This window comes from Idiotropiscis lumnitzeri, chromosome 16, assembly GCF_059441095.1.
Source record: "Idiotropiscis lumnitzeri isolate Australia: NSW breed Sydney's pygmy pipehorse chromosome 16, RoL_Ilum_1.0, whole genome shotgun sequence".
Taxonomy (NCBI): Eukaryota; Metazoa; Chordata; class Actinopteri; order Syngnathiformes; family Syngnathidae; genus Idiotropiscis; species Idiotropiscis lumnitzeri.
Genome location: NC_142406.1, coordinates 15416617 through 15439882, shown reverse-complemented (window position 1 = coordinate 15439882; position 23266 = coordinate 15416617). Strand labels below are relative to the sequence as shown.

At 48.4% G+C, this 23266-nt stretch overlaps 1 protein-coding gene across 1 annotated transcript in view; it reads right to left on the bottom strand.

The window, feature by feature from the left end:
* The window catches only part of macf1a (microtubule actin crosslinking factor 1a), a 98739-nt gene that overhangs the window by 11092 nt on the left and 64381 nt on the right, over positions 1 to 23266 (bottom strand). The window contains 26 exon segments of the mRNA XM_088318247.1: positions 43 to 162; positions 226 to 432; positions 504 to 659; positions 732 to 914; positions 1143 to 1271; positions 1374 to 1571; positions 1790 to 1945; positions 2012 to 2185; positions 2283 to 2384; positions 2472 to 2573; positions 2686 to 2808; positions 2951 to 3177; positions 3280 to 3505; positions 4265 to 4468; positions 4548 to 4766; positions 4845 to 5072; positions 5168 to 5374; positions 5454 to 5680; positions 5770 to 5854; positions 6087 to 6413; positions 7203 to 7362; positions 8080 to 8246; positions 8744 to 8914; positions 8976 to 9137; positions 21456 to 21638; positions 22538 to 22855. Of these exon segments, the coding sequence (XP_088174373.1) occupies positions 43 to 162; positions 226 to 432; positions 504 to 659; positions 732 to 914; positions 1143 to 1271; positions 1374 to 1571; positions 1790 to 1945; positions 2012 to 2185; positions 2283 to 2384; positions 2472 to 2573; positions 2686 to 2808; positions 2951 to 3177; positions 3280 to 3505; positions 4265 to 4468; positions 4548 to 4766; positions 4845 to 5072; positions 5168 to 5374; positions 5454 to 5680; positions 5770 to 5854; positions 6087 to 6413; positions 7203 to 7362; positions 8080 to 8246; positions 8744 to 8914; positions 8976 to 9137; positions 21456 to 21638; positions 22538 to 22855 (4761 nt within the window).

Here is a 23266-nt window from a genome sequence, read left to right as displayed (position 1 = left end):
ATGTCCGATGTGGGGACTTCAGCGCAAGCAGTTTTTCCGTACCTTATGTTTGGTCAGCTGCACTTTGATCTTATCCGGTTCGTTGGGGATCTCAAGCTCCGAGTCCAGACGGTTCTCGGCCTCCTCCAGCCAGTCAGTCAGCTTCCTCCAGGCTTCGTGGAACTGAGAAAACATGATTTTTCATATTAAAAGTCATCTTAAAAAAAGTAGCATTTTTTCCAGTACCTGCTTGGCTCGCTTGCGGGCCTCATCCAGGTGCCGCCCGCGGTCCAGAGACCTCTGGACCAGCTTGTCCCAGCGGGCCTGAACGCTCAGCAGGAGGTTCTTGATGATGACTACGTCCTGCTTCAGGCTAGCGAAGCGCAGCTGCGACCCGGACTTCTCCAGGGCAAGGACCTGCTCGCGGTGCGTGTTCACCTCGTTGACGAAAACCTGAACACAAAGAAACAGAAACCCCGTTCACGAGAAAGGACATACGCCGTTTGTGGTGCTCCGCGAGCTACCTTGTGCTCGTCGATCTGGAAGAGGACCGTATCCAGGAGGAGGCTGGGCGGCTGGGCCATGTTGAGGGTCTGCTCGGCCTGCGTCAGCCAGTTGATGGTGTCCTGCAAGGAAGTCTGGAAACTGTTCGCCAGTGAGAGCGCCTCTTCCAGCTTGGCCTGTGCGGTTGACGGGTAACCGTCAGACGCGTGAACGGACCGACGGCGTCGTCAAACAACAAACAATCTTACCCGGCGGTCGTCCGTCTTGGTGTTGAGGCCGGCCCACTTGTTCTGCAGCATGGCCAGGTTCTGCTGGGTCTGCGTGGTCCCCGGGCCCGCTTCCTCTCCACCGCGAGCCAGAAGCATGGACTCTCCGGCATCCAGGAGTCGGTGGTACTGGTCAGCCCTCTGAGTCAGCTGTCCTTGGAGCTCCTGTGGACACGGGATGGTTTAAGGCCGGGATAATGTAACATTGATCCGTGATCGTGCACATGCTAGATGGATGGCGTTGGTGTTTTATGATCCCAGTTTTATTTGCTTTGCTTATTTTCTGGCATCTATAGGCAACTTTTCATTCCTAAAAATCTATTCCAAATAAAGGGGTCCCTGGATCAGGTTTTAAGACTAAAGTTGTAAGGGTGTGACATGTTGCCAAGTCACCATGTGTTGCTCCAGCTGCTCCCTAGCCGTCTCAGGGAGACCTCCGGTGGGCTTGGCTGCAGACAGATGGCTCTCCGTGCGTCTCATCCACTGGAGGAACTCCTCCAGCTCGCCGTGGAAGCCCTCCGCCTACAAGCAAACGTAAATAAAATGTCAAAACAGCAGTTTTTGAGTTTGATTTTTCCCTCCGGAGCTGCTGTCTTCATGAAGAAAAAGGAATGAACATTTGACCTGGTGCAAGGCGGCTTCAAGCAACTTCTGCCGCTCCTGCGTCTTGAGCAGGAGGTTCTGCCAGCTGTGGTTGAGCTGATCCAGTTGTTCTCGGAGGTGGCCGGCCTCGTCCCCGGGAGACGACTCAAGGAGCTCGGCGGCCGCCGCGTTGACCGCCTCCACTGTGGCGTGGTGGGACAGCACATCGTTGCGCAAAACCTGGAACAGTGGATTCTAGGTTTTAGGGATCACCATCCTCGCAATCTATGCATGCACTGTCTGAAGGTGTACGGTTTTAAAAAGGCGGGGCCTGGACAGGTGAGTGACGTGGGTGTCAGTGAATTAAAGATGCTTTGAACAATCGTTGCAAGAAGGATCGGATGAATCACAAATAATTTCCCAGTGCTACTTGGAAGGCAAATGTGAGAAAAACATACGTGATGTTTGGCCAGTTCGATTTCGATGGCCTTGGGGTCTGAGCTGATTGGTCGCTGGGTGTCCAGGGTGGTGTACGTGTGGCTCAGCCAGGCCTGAAGTTCAGACAGGGCGTGCTGGAACTGACCCAAGGCCAGCAGGGCCGCCTCCAGTTTATGCTGTCGTGGGGAAAAAAAACGTTGGAGGACCATCATCATCATGATGATGATGAGTGGTCCACAAACCTGTCTCTGGGTGATCTTGTCCCCCAAATTCTCCCACAAGTGGCGCAGCTCGGTCAGCGGCTCCTGGATCATGTCTCGGTCCGTCTGGTCTGAAACTTTCTTCAGCAACAGCTCCCCCTGGTGGCACAGCTTCTCCATGTCGATCTGCTGCTGGTACACGTCCACTTTGTATTGCTGCTCCACAGAAACAGCAGTATGACATTTTTTTTAATGAAATGTTTAAATAAAAGAAAAGACTAATTAATGTATTAAAAAAATTTCAGATGTCAACCTTGAGCTCTTCAATCTGGTGTTTAACGGTTCCCAGGTCCGTGCCGACCGTCGACATTTCGCACAGTTTGATGACCGCATTGTCCAAGTAGTCGAACATGGACTGCAAAATACCCCAAATAATCACGACCATCATCGCTGTTGGCGTCAAAATCTCACTTGAGGATAAACATTTCTCGATTTCAGTCACCTGCAGCGCATCCTGGTACTGCACGGAGGCGCTCATGGCCTCGTCCAGCCTCTCCATCCTTTCTCGCCACGTCCGGTTCAGACCCTCCCAGGCATTATTCATCTGAGGAGTGACAAAGAAAAACAAATATGCATACGGCGGCATAACCACAAAGGCCAAGTCTGCACGCAAGCCCTTTTTGAATTTTCTCGCAAACAAATTATTTGCAATTCACCTCGTCGATGGTCTTCTTGACCTCGGGTTTTTCGGTTTCGCCGCAGGCAAAGATGAGGTCGGCCCCGAGCGTCCTGACAAACTCCAGTTCCTCCCTCAGGCCGTCTGTTTCCGCCTTGATGGCCTGGATTGGGCAAACAGTCGTTGATTCAATTAATGTTTTGAGAACCACGAAATTGATGACTTTCTTTCTTTGGATATAAGAGAATAGTCCAAAACTTTCTAAAGTCAATGCTAGTTGAAGTGCCTGCTCCAAATTGTCGTACCTCGGCGGCCTCGATCTGCTGCTTGATGAGCGAGGGGTCCACGCCGGGGTCCTCCAGCTCCTTGACGATGTCCTGCGAGTCGCGCAAGGTGCTCAGCAGCGCCGCCACGTCAGCCCAAAACTTGCCAGCCAGGTCCAGCACGTCGTTGAGTTTGCTCTCGCGCTCCTCGGCGCGCTGGCGAATCTCGTCCCACAGCGAGCGGAGGCGGAGCAGCCGGGAATGGACGGCTGGCGGGGGGAGGGGGCACGGGAAAAGTGTGGTGTTGATTTTTTATGAGCCGTTCTGTTTGCTACTTCCTGGTTTGCACTCTCCCATGATTCCTCACTCACCCTGGGCAGCCGGGTCGTCGTGGGCCGCCCGGCCGATGAGTTCCTCCCCACGGGCGCAGAGGGCGGAGAAGCTGGGCAGCAGTTTGTCCAGCTCCAGGCCCTGCGCCCGGTGCTCAGCCAGTTGCTCGCGGATCTTCTCCACCTCGGCTGCCACCGGAGGCGGCTGACGCAGGCGCTGAACGGCCGCCTCCAGCGTCTCCAGAAGGGGGTCCATCTTGTCGTGGAACTGCAAGGGTGGAGGTGAGAGCAACGAGGTTGCTGGGCGATGTTTGTGGAATATACACTTGAATTGGGTCGAATATTTTGAGCCAATTATTATTCTGAAAAATGATAGTTTAGCTGCAAGCCTCACGTATTTTTCTTTTTTTAAACTTTTGTTGAAGAAGCACAGAAAAAGCTTGATTTGATTTTTTTCTAAAAATAGAAAGCATGAAGCCCATCGCTGTGGTGAATATTTCACACGCACAAAAGAATACCGGAGTCATCTTATCGAGGAAAATAAAAAAAACAACTTTTGTGCAAGAGAAGGCGTGCGAGAAGGAAGCAGTCCGTCTTACCTCCACCAGCTGCGTGAAAACGGTGAGCAGTGACCATGGAGAAAAAGTGGTGGAGGTGGTGGTGACATGTGGCGACAACACACAACCCAAGAGGCGTGACGGCGTGGCGGACGTGTTGAGACGGTACGGTTAAAGGACAGACGAGGAGGGTTAGGACACGAGGAGGGTTAGGACGGACGGACGGACGGAGGATGGATGGAGGGTGGAGAAACAACAGAACCAGTTAAATCAACACATGCCTTCACAGTGGGGGGGAACGGACAGCGGCAACCAGAGGTGGGATTAAAGTGGATTGAAAAAGTCTACACACCCCGAGTTGTCAAATTTTCGAACCCACCTCTGGCAGCAACTTATGAGGTGAGGCAAAATATTTCATCTTCATCGTCACCACAAACACACTCGTGCTGTTGAGTAGTCACACGTCCCACCTGAGCGGACTGCGAAACGGCCTCGTCCAGCAGCGCCGCGCGACCTTTCACCTCTTCCTTGATAGCCAAGTAGCGGCGCTCGGCTTCGGCGTAACATCGCGTCACCCGCGGGCCCTCGGTGGCGCTCAGCTCGGCCAGAGGGGGTCCGATCTTCAGGAGCTTGTCGATGTGCGGCTTGTGCTCCGCGATGGACTCTCGCAGCAGCTGGGGCCGAAATGTCGAAGGAGTTCATCGATAATATTTTCCATGAGGATTGCAATTTTTCTCGAGTTCTTTTTTTCACCCTCATTTGGTCCTGCTGCAGGCGCAGGGCGTCCGTGTCGATGGCGGGCGGCGGCAGCTGCCCGATGAGGGTCTCCGTCTCGCCCAGCCACGGCTCCAGTTCCTCGTGGGTCTCCCAGAAGCGGGCCACCAGAACCTGAGCCTGCTCCAGCGCTGCGAAGCGCTCGCCGTGGCTCTGGTTGACGGCGTCGTAGCGAGCGCTCAAGGAGTCGGTCTTCACCTGAAAGTGAAGACTGTAAAAATTAGAGATCCTTTGGATCGGAATCACTGTTGATGGAGCGGTTTCTCGTTCCCTCACCACGAGCGCATCCTTCTGGGCATCGCTGCACGTGTCCAGGATGTCGTCCCGGGTGCCGAGCAGCTGGTCCACGGCGTCCTTGTGGCGGATTATGTCGATGTTGAAGGCCTTTTGGACCTGCAGCTGGGCCACCGTCACGTCAGGCTCCAGGCTCAGCGGGCCCAGCGATGCCAGCTTGCGCTCCGTCTCGCCAAGCCAGGCCAGTTCCGCGTCCACCGCCTCCTCGTACTGAAACAAAGGAACGCCGGGACGATTGTGTGTGTGGTGAGGTGAGTAGAATGAGAAACAAGAGGAAGAAGTGGAACGCAGTGAGACCGCAGTACCTGCTGCGACCTCTGGATGGCGGCCTGCACGAGCTGCACCCGTTGCGTGATGGTGTCGTCCGCCTGTCGGTAGCGCTGGTTGGCGTCAGCGACCAGTCGGTCCAGGCCCTCGCGGGCTCGCCAGGGGACCAGATCCAGCAGGGCGCTGCCCACCTCGTTGAGGGTGTCCAAAACCAGCCGCTTCTCAGCTGACACTTTTTTCAACTCCTACAAAATAAGATGAACAAATAAAAATAAATCAAAAAATAAATTCTGAACAGATCCTACTTCAGAACCACCGACGGACCTTCTGTCGCTCCTGGTACACGGGCGAAGCGTCGGGCTCCACGTCGTTGAGCTCGGCTTCCACGGCGTCGAGCCATTGGTTGAGGTCGTGGTGGGCGGCGGCGAATCGCGTGGCCAGCTGCAGCGCCTGCTCCAGCGTGCGCAGCGCTTTGCTGCTGCCCGCCGTCATCTCGGCGTAGCGAGACTTGATGCCGTCCAGCTTCTCCTGGATCAGAAGGACTTCCTCACCTGGGGGAGAAAAACGACCAGTTTGGTCAAGTAAGTCATAATCCAAAAGTTTTGAAGGACTGGATCAGCGAAAACCTCCAGACACGCACCTGTCGTCTGCTTGAGTAGCGCTTGTCCGTTTTTGATAGCCTGGTCCACTGTCTTCTTCCGGCTTACTATCTCCTCGTTTAGAGACTGGGAAGGACAAAAAAAAAACTTAACCTCGCTAAAAAAATTCAGTGGTCGAATATTTGGGACACACCTGTTAATTTCCAATGACTTAATCACGCGGAATATTCGAGTAATGAGAAAAAAAATTCCTCATGATGAACTTTTTTTTTTGTAACATTCAAGTTAAATACAACAGAACAGAATCCACGTTATTATTCCAACTAGAATAATTTCTTTCCGTCCGCCGCGGTCGTACCAGCGTGTGCTTGTGCTGCTCGGCCAACACGTCGGCCCGGTAACTCTGCACGGAAACCAGCGCCAGTCGCTGGCCCACCTCGGCCAACCAGTTGAGCACCTCCACCTCGTCCTCGCCGAAGAGCCGGGCGTTAGCCAGCGCCTGCTCCAGTAGCGCCGCCCGCCGCGCGCACCACTCGGAAAGTTGGCCGTGGCCCGTGTGCACCGCCTCCACGCGGTCGCCCAGCCAAACGCGGTCCGACGCGCTGCTGAGCGGGGACAGCGATTGGCTGAGGGAATGCAGGCGGGCCACGTCCGACTCACGGGCGCACACGTCGTCTTGGATGGCCTGGGAGGTGTGTGTGTGTGTGTGTGTGTGTGTGTTAGATGAAATGGGGAAGGTCATGGAAAAGAGAACAAAAGATGACAAACTTAAAAAAATGAGCATGCTTGGTCAATAAAAAAAAAAAAAAAATCATAAAACAGAAAATCATAATGACGAATGAACAAATATATATGAAGTATAATTTCAAAATATAAAATGCAAAATGATGAATATCAAGTTTTATGGGTCATGTTCCTCTTCCTTTTTTTTTTTTTTACAATTCTCGCTTACTGTTGTTATACTTACCACCGTGCAACATCTTGATTTTCCAATTTTTTTTTATTTTGTTTTTAGATTTGATTGAATTTCTTTTAATCCCTCATCATTATTGCTGTCGCCGATCACACGCTAAATTTAAAAAGTATCTTTTTGTAGCTCACTAGCTTTTCCAACTAGCTATCTATTTTGCATTTATATTTCTATATATATCAATTACAATTTAATTTTTTGGGCAAGCCAGAGCCACATTTAACTGCCAACAGGGAGTCATATTGTATTATTTCTATTTTTTTTTATTTATTAAATTTTTTTTACGAGCAGCTTGGCGTTATAACCAAAAGGAGGTTCCCTATTTGGCAATTTTTATTTTAAAAACTGCTTATTCTGTCTGCATCAAGTGTTAACGGCCGAAATAAGACGCACCTTTTAAACCAACTGGTTACTGTTAAGAGTGATAATCAATAAGTAAGAAAGCTATTTTTATCTGTATGTCGCCAAAACCACTTTGTCGCATTCTCGGGAGCGCTTCGCTACCTTGTGCTTGACGATCTGCTGGCTGATCTTGGCCGTCTGGGTTCCCATGGGCTCTGCGGCGCTCAGGCGCCTCTCGGTGGCACTCAGCCACTCGCCAAGCGGCTCCAGAGCCTCGTGGAAGTGAAGCGCCAACACCTGCAGCTCCTCCAGCTGCCTCTGCCTGATGCCGAAAGAGGAAGGGAGAGGCTTTTTATTGCTTAGCTCACACCAAAGTGGGTTTCCGCCACATGTTTGACAAACGGTTCGAGCGAGTGCACATAAAACACTTAAAAAAATAAAAAATAAAAAAGGCCACCTTTAATATTGTCCTAGTCAATCACAAAGCTTGAGGAAAGTGAATTAAAACATTTGGGAGGAGTCCTGAAGAACGACAGGAAATCTGCAGAAATGGCTGCTACAAAGTAAAATGGCTGACTTCCTGTGTTTTTTTTTTTTTTCAGGCATGGCTTCTTGAGACTTTTCGTACGTCTATTCATCATAGACGTGCTGACAAAATTTCATGTTGCAAAGTGGAACTGATTAAAAAAAAATAAAAACACCCCAAAAAATAAAATAAAATATATTGAAAAAAAAAAAAAAACAGGTGGTGCTTTTTGTAATATTGGAAGGTCTTCAGAAAAAACACTTTACTCTGTCAAGAAAATAGAAAATAGAAATGACAAAAAAAAAGAAGCAATTTAAAACGACTTTCGTTTGTTTAGCAGCATTTGGAATGTTTCAAGTTCATGACTGCCTGAACAGATGTTGCGTGTCCCAAATTGTTTAATCTTTGTGTGATGACCTCACTAACAAGCCATGCACGCCACAAACCAAACCCAAAAAAAAAAAAAAAAAAAACCTCCTCTGAACTGAAACTTCCTCCAAAACGAGTCGCTACCTGGAGCTGGCCTTGTCCAGGAGGTGGCTCCACCTCTCCGCCAGACTTTGCAGCTGACTCTGAATCTTCTCTCGGTCCTGAGCGTCAGCGGTGGACGCGATGCGCTCGCCCTCGGCGCGGATCATCTCCACCGTCGGCCGCCGGTCGTCCAGCAGCCTCTGGAGCAGCTGGATGGCGAAGGCAGGAGAGTGCAACGAGAGCTTCTTCAGATTAAAATCGGAAACCAAGCGTTGTGTTGCGTTCATGGACACGGAAACGATTCGAAGGTTGTAAACTAACGTGATGAATGGCTCTCCGGGACACAAACACGGGAAATGGAAGTTTGATAAACAAATGAGAGCGTCACACAACGTTTTGCACGCGTTTGCCAGTCAAATGGTTCCAGTTGAAGCGACGAGAAATAAATACGTTAAGGACGAAACATGCAAACATGCCCCGAATGGATTTAAGCAGAATTTCTACGGTGAATTTACATGAAAAATTAAACCAATGCAATTGTTAATCTTGCTATCAGAGTAACACCAACACGGTGTTAACTTGTATGGAGTATAAATTAAGTCATTTACTACCAGACAAGTAAAAAAAAAAATCTTTGACTTCTTTAGCCGTCAATGGAAGAAAATGAGTTCAATTCATTTTTTTTTTTTTTTAAAAAGTGATCCACCTTCTGTTCTTGGATCTGGGCTTTAACCACGCGGTACTCTGCCGACGGCGGCTTCTGATTGGCCACCAGCTCCTCGGTGTCACTCAGCCAGCTGAGCAGCGGCTCCAGGGCGTCTTGGAATTTCCCACAATGCAACAGGGCCTCCTGCAGTTGGGCGATCCTCTCCGCCACCTGCAGAGCACACGGACACGCGTCGGTTTCCAGAAAGCTTGTTGCCTATTTTGCAACTTACCCTCTTGTTGAGCGAGTTCCATCTCTGGTTGGTTTCGTCCAGGTCGTGCTCCAGCGCCCGCGTGTCCGTGTTCTTGCCGGAACTTTGGATCAGACCCTGGCCTACGGCGTTGACGTGCTGCAGCTTGGCCTGAACGCCGTCCACCTGCTTTCGTTCCAGAGCCTGACGAGCGGGACACACCAAGAGTTGAGTCGCGCTTTGCCGTCAAGTCATTCATAACTTCAAGCGGAGCAAGTCGCCATTCCTAAAAGCGGCGACTGGCGTTTGGCTCGCTCGGCTTCAGTGAGAGAAAGAAACAACAACTGCCACGTTGAAAAACGGTCGCACATGCAACCCTATCACGTCGCCGCAAATAGAGGCCACGTCTGAGACGACAGACGGACCGAAGACAGACAGACAGACATGGTGGGAGAGGGCGAGGGAGGAGTCAACTCTAAAGACGACAACAGACAGAGACGGAATAAAATCTAGTTTGATGTTGGAGTCCGATGAATTAAAGGAATTCACTAAGAATAAAAAAAAAAAAAAATCTGTTTATGAATTGAATAATTGCCAGTTGGATGTTTAACACATTGCAGACTCATGTTGACACTTGTTTTTAAACAGTCAGCAGGGGAAAAAAAAAAAATAAATCACAGCCAGCCAGTTTGCTAATCTGATTTGTTGAAGTTTGATAAAATCAACCGAAAACACAAAGACGACACGAGGAAAATAAACAAGCTTCTCATGACTTAACCAATCCCCCCCCCCCCAAAAAAAATGCACAAAAATTAACAAAAGAAACACTTTGCAGGTTTCTGACTGACTTCAAAGCAAAAACATGACTAGTCGAGTTCCACAAATACGATTAAATATGCAAATAATTGCACATCTGTGACCTGTTGGTTTCCTTAGGTGGGAAACACGAAGTCCAAATGTGTGTGTGTCCTTCCAGTTCCTCTCATATCATTTCCGGCTGAAAGAAATATTTTGCCTCGTGAAGATTTACTTAAACTGAAAATGTGCGCGGCTGCGCAAATTCAATTTGAATGACAGCATTTTTTTTTTTAAATATTTACATTAGGTAGTCATGTTTGTTTTTTTTGCAAAAAAAATAAATGCAGAATTTAGCAGATTTTAAAGAGCTAAAACTGCATCCAATGAATATTTAAATCAGATTCTAATGCAATTTAATTTCTCTCTCTGTAGCATTTTATTATTTCTTTTTTTTTTTTTTAAATATTTTTGGACCTGTGAGGTATCAAATAAACAGTTTGGATCTTTTCTGTAATTTCAAATAAAGTGTACAAATAATAGTGAGACGTGTGCGAGAAAGCAGCAGCCGCGTCGTGTTGCCGTGTCGGGCGTGGAACTGCCGGCGTAGGAACACTAACAAACTGCACCCGTCCCACCCTGCGTATGTGCGGCGTACTTTTGTCGTTGACTTCTCCCCACGCTGGCCGCGGTCCAAACACAAGCGGCGTTGTGGAAAACGTCCGACATACTTGTCATTCTTCCGCCCCGCCGCCAGCGCGCGCGCGTTCACAAGCCACGCACGAACCTCCATCTTTTCTTCCTCATCCTCCCTTTCCGTAACCACCGCCGCCTCCTCCTGATTTCCGCCTGCGGACAAACTTTGCGGTTTCAGCTCGGCGAAGGGATTTCAAACTCGGCTTCCACAAACTTATATTTATTTCACTTTCTTTTTTGGCGTCCACAACGTGTCTGCTATCAGCTTCGCCGACTGTTTTCCTTTCAGGCCGACTTCCTGCCCGCGGGTCGGTCACCCTCGCTCACTTCCTGCCTTTGAGCGCCCCCCCCCCATCCTTACTTCCTGCCGTCACCCAGCGAGGAAAACGTGACGCCAGCGCTCAAAACGACGATAAAACAACGGGATGCGCTTTTGAACTCTTGCCGCCACGTTTGTGTGGAGTTTTTGCAAAAAAGTTAAATCATTTTCAGTTTGGACGCTTCAAATCTTGAGGAGTCAAACTGCGCATTTGAGGCGAGCCATCAAACAGCATGCGAAAGCGACGTCCATTTGTCCGTCTTGTCTGACAAAAGCGCGCTGGCCCTTTAAATGAGCGACCCCCCCCAGATCCAAACGCTTTTCTGTTGGTGCGCCAGGCTGCATGCCGCTCGCTCTTATCTTGGTATCAAAAGCGAACGGGAGCGCATGCACGCGCACGCACGCAGTTTTTAGCTCTCACCTCCTTATCTCATAAACAAAAGCATCCAAGCGTGGATGAGAGAGTTTGAGAGGGTGTCAGTTGACAAGAGGCCCGAAAAGGACTTCGGGACACGGCAGGCGTCAATGTCACCGCTGACAAAAAAACAAAACAAAAAATACATAAATCAACAAATAGCAAGTCGCCTACTTTGAAAAACAAACCTAGAAATCGGAAAAAATAAATAAATAAATTGCAGAACATCGTCGTCCTCACAAAGCACAGAGACGAGGTCAGAGACGACAAGCAGACTTGGCGACCGATGCAACGAGGACGACAAATCAAGTGAAAATCAGATGGTGTCAGATGAAAAATGCATTTCAAGTCAGTAGTTATCATTCTGCTGCGGCATCGAGTCCTGCCTGCGCCTGGCGTTGCATCGAAGCGGTCACATGGTTAGCCTTTGGCGAGCAGAGATTGGACAATACTTTTAGCGCTGACCGCAGGATCAGAACTGGTTCATCGACTTCTCCGCTTTGCAAAACCAAAAAGTCTTACGTCATGTGCAAAGAAAAAAGAACACAATGGAGGTCACCGACTTCATGATGAAAAAAAACCCCGGATCCAGACACAACAAACGCACACCGGGGAGACGCCCGGCATCCAAGGCATTGTGTACTCGAGCACGACGAGACAAAACGTTACGAACCCGACATGAACCGAACGAGCGGGCCGCTACTGCTTTTAGCTTCACCTACGGAAATAACTTGTGCCCTCCCCACCAAACGTAGATTAGTACTGACCTCCCACCCAAATGCCCACCACAAACACGCACACATAACTTGAGGACTGCCGCCCGTGCACAAGTGCAGAGGATCGAGTTGCAATCGTTTAAAGTTGTCCCGCTCACAAACGCTGCCGGCGAACGACGACGTCTGCGTGACTGCTTTGAAAAATCTGAAATTTAAATGATGGGCATACCTCTTCCTGTGCTTCAGTGTCGGAACATTCTTGCACTGATCCGCTGTCGGATGCAGAGTCCTCACTTGACGCGGAGGTGGTTCTTGAGGAACAAACCGGGGATCCCCTCAGGGACCCATCTTCCGCCAGACTGGTCTCGGTTGGACTAAAGAGACCTTGTAGCAGGCCTGGCTCCAGATGATCCCAAATGGGGTCGTTGGACATAAACGCAGGGAAGTCCAGAGCAGATCCGTCAGACTCCCAGTCGCTGTCCTCTCCCGTAACGGAGTCCAGGACAAAGTCCACCCCGTCCATCCCTGACTGCGTCCCCTCCGAATACGAGTCCAGATCTTGGACGTCCTCACAGGCCGAGCTGACATCCGAAGGGCCGGGCTGGGGCCGCTCAGGTGCTGCCATGTAAACAAAGCTGTCGGGGGACAGGACCGGGCACTCCTCGTCATCTTCTTGGCCTGAGCAACAGGGGGATTCGGGTAACGGGCTTGGGGAGTTTGAGTTTTTGAGTGGGGATGAGGGGGACTCATTTAAAAACTGGGCAGGCGCCGACACTGCCAGATAAACAAAACTATCAGATATCACAAAGCCTTCTGACTCTTTTGTGTCAGAGGCAGCCCCACAGGAGTCGGGTTTAATAGGGCACTGAGATGAAGAGGGCGTGGGGGTTGAGTGTGTGGGCTCAGGAGGTGGCAAAGAGTCTGATTCAAAGAGGGACTGAGGAAAACTAGAGGACAAGTCTGTTAGCTGAGGGGATGGAGGACTGGTAGAGGCTGATCTTGGGGTACTTGCTTTCACATTAGTTGTTGTTTCCAAGTCCACATCTTGTCCTGACACATCCATGGGCACCAAATTTAGCATCTCTTCCTCAAAAAGCATCCCATCAGCATCCTGAAAGGGGACCAAGGCATCCTGGTTGGAAATTTGACTGTCAACATCAGGTCTAGACCCTTCTGGATTTTCATGATGATGATCCCCGAGAGCTCCCTCACTGCTGTCCAAACTCGATTGACCAAACAGATCTAACTCTGTTCCTTGTTCTGTCTCCTCAGATTCAAATGGATTCATAGGAATCGGAGGAGATGGAACATCAGATTGCGATGATGCTCCACTGTGGAGGTCTGACTCAGCCTCAGTTGGTATTTCCTTTCCACAGTCTGCCTCGCTAGTGGCGGTCCTGTCCGGTTGGAAGTCTGGCTCTTGTGGGTAAGCAAAAGCTGAGTCTGTGGGGAGACTCCTCCCCTCTTTCTCACCTTCATCTTCACATTGGACAACCTCATCGTCATCGATGAAGCAGTGTTCTTTTTCGCAGTCCTGCGCGCGCTTTGAGTCAAAGTCTTTAAAGACAACAACAGGCGACTCTGCAGAGGTTTCAGTTAAAGGAAAGGCCTCTTCAAAACTTTCCAAGTCTGAATTTGATTCTCTCTCCTGTTCCTCTTCCTCTACATTGGGAAGAGAATATGGATCAAGAGGCTCAGGGTCTACACTCATCTCCACTCCCTCATGCCCATCCTCTTCTTCACATTGTCTTTCCAGCTCTAGGAAGAGGTCATCAGATTCGGCCTCAGAACTGGGGCAGGGCGAGGCGCTGGGCGCCTCAGGGCCTCCAAAGCCCACAGGGGGGGTTAAAACAGGCCACTGTCCCGAAGAGCCGGTTAATTCCCACCCCTCGGATTCCAATGTTTCCCATGACTGGTGGATCATCTCCCTGTTATCCAATTTCAGGACCACTTCCCATTCTCGCTCCTCCCGTTCAGCTCTCTCTTCCTCCGCTTTCGCCCTTTCCAGAGTCCACATGTCCTCCCTCCTCTCGAGCATCTCCACATCCTCCTGCTCTTCTTCCTCCTCGAGCTCCCCCAGAATTCTACGCTCGTCCTCCTCAAACTTGAGCTCAGAAGCTGTGCGTTCTCTGAGATTGCCTACCCACCCGAGCAGACCCTCATCACAACCCAGCTGGCTGATAGAAGGGGACAGAGGCAAACCTCGATATGTCAGCCCTTTGTCTTCCTTCAAGAAAGGCGAAGGAGGATCCAGCAAATAAAGTGACTCTTCATCCTGACTGCTCTCCTCACCTAAAAGGGGAGGCAAAGGTGGGAGAATGGGGAAGTTGTGCCTTAAGCCCACCGGGGTCTTTTTTCCGGGTGTCATCCCACGGGGCCACGTGCGGGCCTTGGTGGGGGGGCAGAATACTGGTTTTGGTGGAAGGAGAGGCATATCATCACCCTGGTCCTGCTCTAAAAGTGGGGAATCCCTCTCGGAATCCGAGGTTTTAACTGATTCAACCGTTTCCTCTGCAATTTGCTTAATTCCGCCCTTACAAGAGCCTGTAGTTCGTTTGTGCCCTGGATTTTTTCTGGGGCTCTGCTGAGAGGACTGCTCACAAGTCCTGTGGGTTTGGCTAAAGGTGAGGAATGGGTCACATTGCTTAGCTTGGTTGTGCAGTAAAAGGTGAATTTGTTTTGGTTTGCCGGGATGCTGAAGGAGCGGCGGCACGGGGAAAACGCTGGGGGACGAAGAGACGGGAGGTGTGTGAGGGGCAGACGATGATGGCGAGGGCGTGTAAGGCGGTAAGGAAGGTGTGGAAGAGGACGGCGTGGATGCGTGAGCCAACTGAACAGGTGAAAGAGGAGACTGAGGCAGTGCTGCTGCCGCCGAACGCTTTTCTGAACATTCGAGAGACGCAAACTCAATTCTCTCGGCAAACTCTGGAAACGTTGGTGGCATAAAAGTTTTCCAAGAGCGACGGTTTGGGTTGTCCCGCTTCTCTCCAGCCTGATACCGCCTCTTGGCCACCAAAGACACTCCAGAAGCAGACACTGAAGGCGGGTTAGTAAGACCTGAACTCACAATGCCCACAGGCGGTGAAATAATCCGAGCATCGCCCGTCAGTTTTAGGGCATCAAAGATCACCCTCTCGTCCAGTTTCCGGACTCCTCCGGGGTTTTCCACAGCCCGAGAGACAAAAACGCCTCCGAGGTCAGCTCCAATAGTTCCGTTGCTGGACAGAGTACTTCCTTCGCCTCGTATCTCCCCGCCCGAGCCCAAAGTGCTCCGCGAGGGTTGGCACAGTTTGGACCCTTGATCGATCTGCTCATTGATGCGCATGGTGTCATAAATGGACCTCTGCGGGACGTAGCAATCCTCAATGTAGGCCTCATCCTCATCGCCTTTGCCCAGGCAGCGGGGGCTCTGCTGGAGACAGTCTGGGCGACTCAGGGGCTTCCCCATCTTGTCCTCACTGGCTTTGGCGTGCCACAAAAAGCAACGCGCTAGTACGTTTCAAGTGCAGCAGATGGCAAATCAAAAAAACGACACACCAAAAGAAGAAATCCACAAAACCAAAGAGTACATTCGGAGTTGGCCAAGTCCCGGAAAAGGTCTCATCCACTATGTCACCTCGACAGCTGCGCAATCGCGAGGTCTTTGTGTGATGCTGCGTGGCACCGGCGAGGGAGCGACACAGGCGGCCCTCCCTCTCGGCACCATATTAATCACAAGTCGTGTTTACACAAGAGGAGAGACGGCGGCCGGCGCGGAGCTGGGGAGAACGAGTCGTCATCTCCTCCGCCTCTCAGCGGTACAAAGTCCAACGGGAAGCGATAACATCTCTTTGTGTCGTCTTGACGAACGAGGAGCGCGGCGGCGGAGTCCTCATCCATAGTTAGAAACAAAAAGTCATTCTGGGACTGATGTGCGGCTTTTCCCGAGCTCAAGCTTGCTCGGGACGGGTAAAAGTTTCCTTTTAAGGTGACAAAAGCCACATGCTTATCTGCAAAGAATGAGCTCGTGGAAAGTGCAAAAGGAGATTGCCGACGGTCCTTCCTCCCGTCACAAAGAATCTGGAATTGGTCTCAGGATACCAAGACGTCTCAGCACCACAGTAAAAAAAAAAAAAAGATTCAAAATGAAAAAAAGTGACGTCCCCGTGGAGGTAAATCCCAGTTTCAAAGCAGCTTCCTTTCCTTCTCATATCAGGTTTATCCACAGCTCCTGGGGGGAGAGGTGGTCCGGCAACTCCAAAGCAGGCAGGTTTTCTTTTTTTTTGGGGGGGGGCTATGTGGAATCCCAATCCAGGCAGCGAGTGTTGAGATGGTATCCAGGGAGGCACAGAGCCAGACAGCCCTCGCAGCCCCGCCGCCAGCTTTTGGGGTTGCAAGCGATGTCCTCCCCCCACTCGTCAGCGCAACAAAATCCCGGGACGCTCCTCTAGTCGGCTTGATTCTTTCTTTCTCTCTCCGTTTCTTCGGGAAACAAAGTGCCACGCACTTCCCCTTTTCTTCTTTCTGTGTGCTGCCAAGCTGTGCTCGCTGCCTCTTCGCAGGCCGCTGCACAGCTACTCAAATGGTTTGCAGCTGCTAAAAAAATCTCTCTCGCTCTCTCTCTCTCTCTCGCGCTCGCTCGCTCGGACTAACTCCCACCCCCTCTCGCTTGCCCTCGCTCGCTGTTTGTATTTGAATTCAGCTCCGTTTCTTCTGTTTCCTGCACGGGTATTAAAACACAGGAAGTGCTCCAATCATGCTGGTTTCCTGTCTCGCAAAAAGGAAAAAAAGGGGAACAACATATCGGAGCAGGGGAGAGAAAGTTATGTGTCGGAAATTCGGCGAAAGACGCGACAAACAATGAGAAGGAGGACTAAATAAGTCAAGCCGGTATCGTAAAAACGCTACTTTCGCTCTTCTCGAAGCTCCACCGAGAGTGAGGAAGAATTGACACGTGATAGGATGAGTGCGTTTTCCAGCGGCAAAGCAACAGTCCGGGCTTTGTTGAGCGGCTCCTCAGCTCCAATTAAGTGCAGCAAATACTCAAGACATGCAAAAAAAAAAAAAAAGTGGTGGGAGATTCCCACACTGGCTCCACTTGCGCATTCCCGTATGAAACTCAATCCCGGCTGGAGGAGACCGGCCGGGCAGGGCGTCTGCGGGGGTGGTGGGGTTTGGGTCGTGTGGTCTGACTCTTCAGAATTCCACACAAAACACGAGCGAGTGGCGACACGGTAAGCCGCGACCTCCTTAAAAGTGCCGCCGCATTGTTCTCGCCATGTTATCGAAAGTTTCAGGCTTCCCAGGGACACGCGTGGGCTTCCGCCGCCTCGCTGCGACGAGAAGTAGAAGTTCTGTTAGTTGTTAGCATCATGAGCTCCAAAAACTGGGGCACACCTATGTGTGATTTTCTATAAAAGTGTTGACAAACTTGTGACTCAAGACACACTTTAACAAGTTGGAAGCAACAACTTCTCAGGAAAGCGATGCAAAACTAAAAAAATAAATAAAAGGAATTACTTTTTGTCATCATATTTGTATTGCCATTTTTTTAAATGAGTTTCTTGTACCATTCCAATCCCGTGAGTAAAAGTAATTTCACTCCCATTGGGATACCCGAGAAAAAACTAACAAAAAAAAACCCGTCAGCCTCGACTTTGCACGCAAGCAATCGCAGCACGGGTGCTGCTCCTCCTCGGACCCTCACCGCCATCATCAACAACGCACATCAGTATAGAAGCCTCACTCGGCGGTCGCACCCGTGGCCTGCATGTCAAATGTGCTAAATACTCCCGTCTTTATTTGCAACTGCCAACACACGCGCGCGCACGCACACACGCACACGCAGTCATTTGCACCGCAGCTGTCACTGCTGTGTCTCAGGCAAACATCTTGGTGGAAACAAAAGAGGTTTGTCGCCGCTTTGTTGCACACACCCACGTACAAACGCACACATGCACAACAACTCGCGTGATGAGCTGCGGACCGACAACGTTTCCTTCAAAACAAAAGAAGTCTTGGTTGCATGGAGGTGAAAAATAAGAGAAGTCAAGACAGTCCAATATAGACTATGAAGGCACGTTATTAGTGTAAGGAGGCACCAATAAATCTCAAAGGTGCCACGATCACCTTCACAAGACATTTGCTCAAGCGCTGACCTTATGCGGCTGTCTTATTAGAATTTCCCGATTTATGGTGAGTCATTTAACTTTGCTGCCTGGGCTCCAAAAGCACAGAAGGAAAAAAATAATGAAAATACAATTTAAAAAATAAATAAATCATAAATAAAATTAAAATTAAATAAATAAAATTTAAAAATAATAAAAGCAAATAAATAAATAAAATAAACAAATAAATAAAATCAAATAAATAAATAAAATTTAAATAAACAAATAAAATCATATAAAACAAATAAATAAAAAAAATACATACATATAAATAAAATTAAAATAAATAAAATCAAATAAAACAAATTTATAAAATAAAAAAATATATATAAATAAAATAAAAATAAGTAGAATTAAAATAAATAAAATACAAATAAATTAAATTAGTCATATATAAATTTAAAAAAATTATAAATTATAATATCAAAATATATATAAAACCAAAATGGTTTACTAAGGAACAAAGCCATCCCAAAAAGCCTTCGCCCCGCCTGCTACTCACATTAGCAGAGGTGCTAAGAAGGACAAAAGAGGCGATAAAAGGATTAAACTCATTTAAATAACACATCGTCCCAGGTCCGCCCTTAACGCCGTTATTGACAAGTGTGACCGTCTGACCCTCGCTGATGTGCTCAAGCTTAAATTTGATTTGGCAACGGCCCCCCCCTTTAATTATCTCCATTCCTCAATCATCATCATCAGGACAGCTCCGAGTCCCCGAGGGAGGTAACGGCACACAAAGAAGGCCACGCAAGCCTCGACTGCTCCACTTCAACAACCGCGCGTTATCGCCATCTGACAGGAAGTTGACTTCCTTTTTCATCCCGGTTGAAGTTAATTGTAAAACTGACACATAAATCAACAAAGCACCACACATTTTTTATCAAAACGTTCAAATAATTTTTTGGCTAATGAATGAGTAGAATTAGCTTAATGCTAATTAGTGAAACAAAAAAGAAATGTTACATAATTAATAAACAATTAAAAAACAATTTAAAAAATGTTACATAATTAACACAAATTAATACAGTACTTTTTTTTTTATTTTTACGTTTGTTACGTTTATCTGGGACTTGCTTTTAAGTGGCAGGCTGCTCATTTTTGACGCCCATCACCTTCCTCCTGAGTCGCCCAATTTTTCTTTGCTTTAAGTTGAACATTAACTCAACTGCTCGACACACAACTTGACGGAAAGTATGTGCCTACACACACACACACACACACCCACGTGCAGACGTAACACACAGCAAGTTTCATTCGCACATGCGAATAATGCGGCAAGGACTTTCCACGTTGTAAACACTTAAGAGTTCACTTGCGCTTTGGGGGTAAAAGCACACACACTTTAAACACACACACACACACACACACACACACAAAATGAAAGAATGGTATGCGTGTTTGTAATTAAAGAGACACTACGCAGAACTTCCTAACAGTTGACCTTCTTCCGAGACAAAAGAAGATATTAAATTTCATCACGAATGAAAAAAAAATAATAAAATAAGTGAGTCGGCGGGCCCAAGCTTTGGCATACTAAGCTAATTCACAACAGCTGAGGCAACACACAACCTGGAGGTGGAGCGCGCACACACACCTACACACACAACCCATCACACACACACCAACACACGCACACACAGAAGAAAAAAAAACGCTATTTCTGAAATATTTTGTTTGAAGCTAAAATTTTTCTTCATTTGTCACACGTGAGTGAGTCACGAGGTTGCAGGAAAAGTTCAGTCAGGCAAATCAAGTTTTACAGAAATGATGCTAGTCACGTGACGTGAGCCCCCCTTAAACACACACACACGTGATGGTGGGACACAGCGATCTTCTCCGCAAGTCATCAAAGCGGACATGCCGATCGTCAACTCGGCTCGCCGGATTAGCGTCAGCGCTCAGGTTCTTAAGAACCACACTTAAAAATAAAATGTGTCTTAAAATGAAAATATCTTATCCTGATAAAAAATCAATTAAAAATCGGAACTGTCGCCTAATTATCTTTTTCTTTCCATTTCGACAGGAAAACTCATCTGACCCATTTTACTTCAGCGTTTACACCCATTATCTAATAAGACACCGTGTGTGTGTCTGTGTGTGTGTGTCGCAATGAGTCATCCGCTAAAAGGTGCTCCGTGGAGACCCCGACGAGGTGGAGGATGAATTGATGAAGTCATGTTAGCCGGGGAGGTGAACAATGTGCAAAGCGAGCGGGAGGGGGGGGTTAAGAGTTGCACACGCACGCACACCCCCACACACACACGCACCGCATGAGTTTGCGTGTGTAACTGTGTCAGGCTGTCAGCTGCACACAAGTTGGGGAGTGGGTTGATGCCGCACCCTGAGATGTGTAGGGGTGTACATGTGTGTGTGTGTGTGTGTGTGTGTGTGTCTGTAGACAGCTGAGATTCCTGCGCCGTCCGGAAAAAGACAGTAAGGAATCAGAAGCATCTGGCGGCCATGTTTAAATGAAAGTCTGGTGGGAAACAGGCGCACCTCACTCCCACCATGACCCCCCCCCTTAATGGCCCCTCCCCCCCCCCCTTTTTTTTTGCACCCCACCCATTCTTTGAGGCAGGATGACATCATGGCTGTGGATTGGGAAATGGTCCATTGGGGGAGGGGGAGGCCGGACGGCTTTTGGAATGGAGGGGATCGCTTACATGCACATGGGTGGAGGGGTGGGGGTAAATTGTCACTTCTTCCCACCGCCAAGTTTTAAGAGCACTTTTAAAAGTTTGAGCACACTTTGCCCCACATAACGAGGATAATGACATCTCTCGGTTGCTATTCTTAACTACATTCCCAAATAAACTCGTACTATAAAATCACCCCCCCCCCCCTCGAGACACATCCTGTCCATGTTAAACCTCCAAAGTTAATCCGATAATGATTGACTTGCACATAAAAAAAAAAAAAATAAATAATTAAAAAAGTACACTGTGTGACAAAGCTGCAGAACGAGGAGAAAAGACACCATTGGCCAATTCCGTCCTCCCCCGCGTGCTCGCAGCAGCGGAGGCGGCTTGCTTACTTTTTTCTTCACTGGACGGGAGAAAGAAAAGCACGGCGAAATATTTCAAATGCCGCGTCACGTGCGCCGTCCATCACTTTGGAAAACGACACAGTCATCATGTCTCCTGGGCCCTCACGCGCACACACAGGAAGTGACATCACAGCCATAAAATGCGAGCCAGCTTGTGTCGGGCACAACCGATATAAATAAGTTTGCAAGTTGTTGCAGGCTCCGCCTTGTGCAAAAAAAGTTGACAAGGCGAAGAGTTCAAAATGTTAGAAGGCGGATTCATGAGCGCAAGTGGCATTTTTCTAAAGGCGCTGGTATTTTTAGCCGGGTGGGAGGGGGCGGGGTTTGTCATGTGTGGGAAAGTCACAACGGCAAGAGGAAAGCGAGAAAAGGGAAGCGGGTCCGACCTTGAAGTCCTCGAGCTGCTGCTTGATGACGTCCACCTCAGAGCCCACCGCGGCCTGCGCGTTCAGACCGTCCTCGGCGGCTCCCAGCAGGCCTTGCAGCTCGCCCACCAGCCGGTAGAAGTCGCCCACCCGCTCGGAGGCGTCCTGGATCTGCACCAGACGCGCTTGGCCGCGCTCGCTCAGCTGCAAACCACAAAAGACGCCTGTCGTTTGGCCGTGTGTGTTGAACAATGGTATTCTCGTTTTGTCCAGCGCTTCAGTTTTGTACTTTTGACTTTTTGGAAATCAGCGTTTGACAACATAAATTTGTCTCACATTTTCTACATTTAGTTTACATTTTTTTTTTTGTTTTCAATTTAGAAATTTGTGTTGTGTAGATTTGGTGTTTTTCTTTTTTTTTTTCCCCATTTTGTTAATTTTTAATTTAACAATGTACATTTATTTCACATTTGGTAATATTGTTTTGTATGTTTTTAATTTTAATGACTTCTTTTTTTTTACTATTTTGTCATTTATAACGTACATTTGTGTAATTTATCCCCATAAATTCCTGACAATTAAATAAGTATTTTCCAACTTTTTTCTTTCACATTTTCTTATTTGTTGATCATTTGTAAATTTATTAATATTTTAAATCAAAGAAGTGTTTTTCAATGTCATTTTTCAAGTATTTCAATTTTGTATATCTGTAGTTTCATTGTCCGTTTTCATTCACATTTTATATATTATTATATTATACATTTTATAAATATATTTTTAATTTTCAATTAAAAACATTTTTTACAGTGTTGTTTTCATTATGTTTATTTTTTTGGTGTATATTATATATTACAATAGATATTTTGTAATTTTGCTTCAAATTTTGTCAGAAAACATTTTTTTTAATTTATTTTGTCAACTTTAAAAAAAAATATTTTGAAAAATTGTTTTCAAAGGTACTTTTTCACATTTTTTTGTGTCCTATTTTTATCAATATATTTATTTTTCTTCTTTGAATTTCAATATGTGACTGTAAGAGTGTTGTAGTTTCCCCATCACTTCTCTCATCTCGTGCAAAATCCCACCATCAAACTTCCTCTCACCTTTCCCGCCTGCCGACCGAGCGCCTCCGTCTCACGCCTGAGCGCCAGCAGGTCGGGCGAGGAGCCCTCGCGGCGCAGCATGGCCGTGCACTCGGCGGCGTGCGTCTCCAGCTCCGTGCGCAGGGCGGCCAGGCGGGATAGGAAGCCCCCCAAGGTGTCCGCCTGCGAGGCCAGCGAGTCGGCGTCGCGTCCGACGGGGCCCAGCGAGTCCAGCTCGTCGTCCAGGTCGGCCAGGCGCGAGAAGACGTCGCGCACGTGCGACTGGACCTCGCCGACGCCGTGCAGACGCGACTCCAACGTGGAGCAACACTGCTCCAACTGTTGGAGGAAGACGAGAGAATCACTTTGGACAATTTTCGGGATTTATGGATCCATTTGGATGTAGACATTTTGAGCTAAAAATAATTTGCCATGTCCGTGAGTCCTTTCTGTGATCGTGACGTTTGATAAAAACCAACGCGAAACTTTTTTTTAGCTCAGATGAAACACAGCGTAAAGTCAATGGCAACAATACACGCGTGTTGAACATACTGGTCAAATTATTAGGAACACTCCAAACTGTATTTGCATCAAAACTGAGCGTGTGCAGGTGTGTCGAACGAAGCGGCCGTTGGGATGTAAATACAGCTGGGCGGCCGCTGCCAAACGCCGGTTTACATTTCACGCGCGCCAAAGTCCACTTTGACCATATTTAGACGCGGGGAAGTCAAAAAGCCAAACTGCTTCGGT